The 6,813-nt window shown below is 43.0% G+C and overlaps 1 protein-coding gene across 4 annotated transcripts in view; it reads left to right on the top strand.

Annotated features, from left to right (window-relative positions):
- Positions 1-6: 6 nt before the first annotated feature.
- The window catches only part of HNRNPD (heterogeneous nuclear ribonucleoprotein D), a 16,898-nt gene continuing 10,091 nt past the window's right edge, over positions 7-6,813 (top strand). For 3 of the 4 annotated variants that reach the window (XR_001358924.2, XM_006035624.3, XM_014525671.2), the window contains exons 1-2: positions 7-35; positions 6,509-6,677. Coding sequence is in view for 3 of the 4 variants with exons in the window: in XM_006035624.3 (XP_006035686.1) it covers positions 6,513-6,677 (165 nt within the window). In the remaining variant the exon portion in view is untranslated. Of the gene's footprint in view, positions 36-294; positions 314-6,508; positions 6,678-6,813 lie in introns of those variants that run through there. The other variant, XM_025191800.1, reaches the window with a different exon arrangement.

Genomic DNA, 6,813 nt, shown 5'->3' with positions numbered 1-6,813 from the left:
AAGATTGACGCGAGCAAGAACGAGGAGGACGAAGGGTGAGCGCCGGCCCGGGCCCGTGTCGCGGTTCGGGTGTCAGTGCCCGTGTGTGCTGCCGCGCTGCTTGTCACTCCGGTGGCGCTCCTTCTCCAGCGGCTGCCCGAGCCCCCCTTTTCCCGCGCTCTCCAAACTACTTCCTGCGGGGCTCCGCGGTGCCCGGGGCGGGGCTGGGTCCCCCCCTTCCCCCTTGTTTGGAGATGATTTTCTGCCCCCGCCCCCCCCGGATTGGGTTTGCTGCCCGCTTCGTGTGGAGGCGCCTGCCTGAGCTGCATTGAAGGTGGGGAGCTTGGGGCAGCCTGCTTGGACAGGGCGGGGTGGGGGTGGTGTTGGCCTGGCCGGGCTTGTCATGCCAGGCTGTGCCTTAGGGGGACTCTCCCAGGCTGATGGTGATGGGGGGTTGTCTAAGTGGCCCTGTGCCAGGTGAGAGAGGGTGAGACTGCCTCGTAAACAATAGCATGTTGCAGGTGGCAGCCGCTCTTTTCCCAGTGTGTTTTGGGGGGAGCCCTGCTAGGTTGGGGGGAAGGCCTGGGTTGTCTGGGCCTCACTTAGTTGCTGTTCCTGCAGTGGTGGGAAGAACCCGTTGTAGAGGGGACCTCTGGGGTGGGGCTAGTCTCCAGCTGACAGCCTGGGACCAGTGTGCCCTAGGTCAGGACCTGGACCCCAGGGGAGCCTGCTTAGTGGCTGGGCTGGACTCCAGATTGCTGGCATCCCTTTATTTTTCAATTCCATGTCGTGGTGTTAATGTAGCTTGCTGTCAGGTGGACTTAAGTGTGCCAGCAACTGCTTCTGGTCCTCTTGTCAGGAAAGTTCTCTGCTCAGCTTGCTACTACTTCAAAGCCTGGTTTTTATACCGCTTGTTAGGATTCTTTTTATTGTTAAAGGGGATCTGCTCCAAAAGGGCTGGGTTCTTTTAAAGCTTTATTGTTGCGTGTAACAGTAGTAAGGTTTCAGGAACTTCAACCAGAAAATAACACCAACAGCAAAATCCCTGATTCTCTTCCTTCTCAGGATGAAATGGCTCTTTGCAGTTTTGCTTTTGTGTTAACTGTTTTATTTTTGTTAAGCTTAATGCTACTGCACTCTTTTCATTTGCTTCTGCTTTACCTTGTTGACCAAAACAAGAATTTACTATTTGTTAGCCCTGCTGACAACCCAGCCAAAACCATGTGATGGAATCTTTCCTCTCCTGTCTAAACAGAGTTGCTCACAAGTTCTCTTTGCAGTATCCTACTGGTGGGTTATGGTGCACGAGTCTGAACGCACCTTGTTTACTTTGAGTCCAAATTTATTTTGTGGGGTAATTTGAGCTTTGAACAGGTAATTTGAGCTTTTACCTGTTCTTCTCAGACACGGTTTTTCTGCGTCTTCAAAAGACAGTATATCTAGATCCCCACTAGCTATTCCAAAAAGTTTAGCCTACAGACTTCTAAGTTAAATATCTTTAAAATACTGTTCAAAACTGCCCAAACTTGACATTTTACGTTTTGCTTATATTGAGAATAGGAGATTAGAAATGGGTTAGCAATGCACAAATTAGGAAAAAGAAAATGTGGTTAATGTAGACATACCATTATATTCTGTTTAGATAGGCAGTAACTTACCTGACTTCCAGAGTTTTGACTTCTGGGCTGTTCTTACTTAGTGATGACTGCTCAGCGACTTTGAAAATCTGGCTGCTTCTATTTAGGAGTTTGGAATAGTCAGACAGTGCAGTTTGGAGACTTTAGTGGTTTTGGATAGTCTGACAAGTACAATTTACTGGAGCTGATGTAAGCTCTGGAAACTACAGCAGCTGTTGGTTTTGGAGCTGTATTACTAAGTGTGCTACTATAGTGTGCCCATTTCCAGCAGTAGGAGGTATTATTGAGATGCATCCCTGAGCTCTGAACTTTCATTCTGAGGTGTTGTGCTGTTACTGTTTTAGACTTGCCATGTTACTGTTTTAGACTTGTTCCCTGTAATATTGTGGACTGTTTGCTAGCTTCATTTTATGGTTGCTGTTGGCTCTTAGTTCTGATTTGTTTAGACACTTCAGCATCTGTGCCTTATAGGTAGTGATGGTGACTACACAATGTTAAGTATATTTAAAAAAAAAAAAAAGTAATCCCAATGCATGGTTAAAAATTTTAACTTTGATCAGTTACTTTTATTAGTTCACTAGTTGTCCAAACTCTCCCCTCTTCCTTGTGAGGTGACAAGCCCATGGCAGGAAGAAGGGTTAAATATTTTTAATTCTAAATGATCAAAGCCTTTGATAGTAGGACATTCAGAAGAGCAGAGCGGGGGTGGCATCTGAGTGGTTTAGGCTACTGTCAGCCATAAATCCCCTGAACAATTCTTGATGATTAGTGCTTAAATCTGAATCTGATAGGATTGACTGCAAAACTATAAAATTTGTGTATTGGATACTGCATGTAGGATTAAGCATGTAAATGACAGCATCTCTCTCTTTTTTTTTTTTTTTTTTTTCTTTTATAATCAGTGATTATGTAACTACAGTGTAGGAAGGCTTTTCGGAACACAACATATTATGTTGTTTTTTCCATAAATATAAAGGGAAAGACAAAGTGCCAACTCGGTGTTGCTAAAGGGTATCATGTCATGCTGCGGACTTTCTTTTTTATGTTGGTTTCATTTTTCCAGTTTTGAGTCCAATGAAATTAGGTTCTTTCAAAGTTCATTTTTTATTTTAAATTCCCTTGAAAAAGACATGTCTTAGTGAATTTGTTGTGGAAAAGTTTGTCTTGGATAACTGCTTAACCTAACCATGTCCTGTAAAGTCAGCTCTTAATTTTCTGAAGACATCAGACAATGCTTGGTATGAAGCAAGCTAAAGCTTTGTATATAGATTAAGAATCACGCCACTGACACTTCCTTCATAGCAGTAAAAGCCTAATCAAATTTTTATCACAAGCATGATTTTTACCTGTGGCTAGTAACTTAAATTTAACTTGAATTCATCCCTCGTTTGCCAGTAGGTATGCTATATTTCTTTAAAGTCTCTCCAACTAGCCATTGAAACTAAGTGGTACTAAAGTATCTTTAGGAAAATAAGTGTACATTCTAAAAATACTGAATTTCTTGATCTTTTCAAATTAAGTGCTTACTGGCTTTGTGCTTCTAGTACAGTTGCCAGGACCTTGTTTAACACCTTTTGTACACAGCACATTAAGTCAGGATTCATGGCGGTGGAGTCGTTGATGCTGGCAATCTTCAGTATTGTGAAACGGAAGTTATGTATTTTTCTTTTAAAGCAGTGGTGTTTCATCTTTGAGCCCTACAGGTGTGGGGTTGGTCTGTGGGTGTGATATAGTACACTGGCCCAGCTCCACATGCCAGTGTGATCTGCTACAGCAGACTGCGTCATTTAACTTGGTAGCAAAGGAACAGCAATTAATAGATGTGCACCGATAAAGACTTTTTTTTATAGCCAGTACTGGTAGCTGATTCTTAAGCAACCATATCAGCTGATGTCAGTCCAATAACTAATATTTAGTAATGATGCGAGGCATTTTAAAGTACCGACAATTTTTTTTTTTTTTTGGCTGTGCTTCAGCAGCCTCCTGCATCACTTTATCGGTGGTGTCCTGGCCCTTAAAAATGGCAGTGGGGGTGTTTGAATTAAAGCTCATTGACTGTGCTTTAGTTCAAGAGCTGTTGCCACCATTTTTAAGTGCAGGGATGCTTTGAAGTGGAGCAGAGCCCAGTGGGAGGAGGGTGGATGCAAGCTGCCCACTATGGACTTGGGGGTGGGGGGGGGGGGGGGAATCTCTGTTGTGATGTCTTTTGCCCTGGGAACCCTGTTCCAGCTGCATGGCTCCTGCCTGCCTGGCAGCCAAGTGCACAACTTGCCACCCTCATTGCAGCCAGGTGGTCAGAGGGTGCCTAGCAGCACCCTGCTGTGGGGGGTCTCAATCTTACCACCCCCTTCCCCTCCATAGACTTACTGCAGGGAGCTGTTGTCCAAGCTGCCTGGCTGTGTGCATGCCAGGCAATATGAACATAACTCGCTCTGCACTGCTCGCTCCCAGCAGCTCCAAGTAGGACCCCTTGCAGATGAGAATGCTGCAAGGAGAAACCTGCCAATTTGTGAGGGAACCTAGGCATCCAGGGGCCCTGGCCATGCATGGGAGAGGCAACCCAGGGTGCTGGCCAGAAGGCATAATTATCAATAAACATTATTGGCTACAGCGGCCAAAAAAGCTGATAGCCGATAATGTCACTTCCCTTTTATCGGTGCTGAGCCAATGGGCAACTGATGTGCATGCACCCCTAGCAATTAATGCTGCCACTGCTCTCCTGCCACCAAATTTCTGGGCCTGTAAAAAGAACTGTAGTCCAGATAACATGGTTTGTGGGCTGAATATGGTCCACTGTTCTAAAGGGTCACCAAACAATAATAGCTCGGGGTTTTCAGTTAAATTACAATTTCCTAATCTAAAATGCATTGGAGTGCTAGGTTATGGAGGGAAGACTCAGTGCTTAGAGCAGGGGAGAGGCTCAGTGAATGAAGGTTATTTCAATGTTACAGGTATTACTTGAAAGCCTTCCTGTTCTGCAGTAGTTTGTATATCCTGAAAACAGGGAGCAATATTTAAAACTATAATTTTTTCCTTTAAAAATTTAGCTTAACAATTTGACTTGTGGTTATTTTTCACTTAGTTTGGGATTTTTAATTTAAGTTTTCACTCCTCTATTTCTGCTGATGAATGCCTACTTGGTTAAGGATAACTATCTTGTGGATGAGGTTTTAAAATCATAGAAAATCAGGGTTGGAAGGGACCTCAGGAGGTCATCTAATCTAACCCCCTGCTCAAAGCAGGATCATCCCCAACTAGGTCATCACAGCTAAGGCTTTGTCTAGCTGGGTCTTAAAAGCCTCCAAGGATAGAGATTCCACCACCTCTAAGTAACCCACTGTTTTATCAGCCTCCTAGTGAGAGGTTTTTTTCCCTAATATTCAACCTAAACTTTCTGTGCTGCAACTTGAGACGATTGCTCCTTTTTTTGTTATCTACCATCACTGAAAACAGTCTAGCTCCATCCTCTTTGGAATCACCCTTCAGACATAGTTGAAGGGTGTTATTAATGCCCCCCCCTCCCCCCAACCAGTGTTTTCTTCTCCAGACTAAATAAGCCCAATTCCTTCAGCCTGTCCTCAGTCATGTGCCGCAGCCCCCTAAGCATTTTTGCCCTCTGCTGGACTCTCTAATTTGTCTACATCTCTTCTGTAGTGGGGGACCCAAAGCTGGTCACAGGACTCTAGACGTGGCCTCACCAATGCTGAATGGAGGGGAAATCACTTCCCTCGGTCTCCTTTCAACACTTCTACTAATGCAACCCAGTATGTTGCTAGCATTCTTTGCAACAAGGGCACACTGACTCGTATTCAGTTTATTGTCCACTGTAACCCCCCAGGTCCTCTTCTGCAGAGCTGCTGCTTAGCCAGTTGGTTCCCAGCCTGTACTTGTTCATGGGATTTTTCCATCCTAAGTGCAGGACTTTGCACTTGTCCTTGTTGAACCTCATGAGATTTCTTTTGGTCCAGTCCTCCAATTTGGTTAGTTCTATCTTACCTTTTTTATGCCAGAATTTCAGAGAACTATTTTGAAATGGAGTTTTCCTTGAGTAGGTATGAAGAAGGTTTGTCCAGTAGCTTTAGGAAGATTATAGTCTCAGGGTAATTTTAAATTTGATGCAAAGTATAAAGTAATGCTCCCTTTTTAGAAGCCAGGATATTTGACTTTGGTACCTTTTTCTGAGTACCTTGTGTTGGGTAAGTGACTTGATTTCTGACTCCTAATTTATCTTCATATTTATAATTAGTATAAAAATCAAACCTGGTTGAAGATTCCCACATTAATTTGCAGGATCACTTACTGGAAAAAGGATGGATTTGCAACTTTTTGTTTTTGTATTTTGAGGTGGATGGGGCATGTCCATTGTTTAATCCCAGTACGTGATTTAAAAAGTTATCCTCATTACTCTTCGTATGAGTACTTTAGACTCATTTTCCAATACTTCCTATTCCCCTGGCAAAGCCATGAATTGGTATTTAAACATCAATGTGTAATCTCCTTTGGTGGTTGCCATCTACTCTGAAAAATATTCTGGGTGAAGATGACAGCTTAATTTATCTTTTGTATACCCACGCCTGACACACAAGTTAAATCAAACAGAATTTGGCCTGTAGGAATGTATGAGACAGAAATATTCCTTCTTATTCTTAGATTTTCAGGACTGGCAAAATAAGTTAGTGAGACGCAAACAGGAAATGTGAATTGTCGCCTCTACATTGACTGTTTGGGGTATATCTGTTTGCATGGCATAGTTTCTTGAAATGTACCAAGATGAATAGATAAATATAGAATATTGCTGATAGTGCCTTACAAAGTTCTTCAGTTGAAAAACGAGCTTTTGGTATCTTATTTGTCCTATACTTGGCCAGTTCTAACACTCTTTGTCTTAACAGAAAAATGTTCATTGGAGGCCTTAGCTGGGACACTACAAAGAAAGATCTGAAGGACTACTTCTCGAAATTTGGTGAAGTTGTAGACTGCACTCTGAAGTTAGATCCTATCACAGGACGATCAAGAGGTTTTGGCTTTGTACTGTTTAAAGAATCTGAAAGTGTAGATAAGGTAGAGTTCTAATACAATCAATCCATTAATGTTTAGGCAATATAAAATTTAAGTATTCAAGCTCTTCCATCTATTCAAATTTTTGTCTACAAAAGCTATAGAAAGATACAACTTTGAGATGGGGGGGGGGGGGGGG

This window comes from Alligator sinensis, unplaced genomic scaffold, assembly GCF_000455745.1.
Source record: "Alligator sinensis unplaced genomic scaffold, ASM45574v1 scaffold42_1, whole genome shotgun sequence".
Classification (NCBI taxonomy): Eukaryota; Metazoa; Chordata; order Crocodylia; family Alligatoridae; genus Alligator; species Alligator sinensis.
This window is presented reverse-complemented; position numbering and strand designations above follow the sequence as displayed.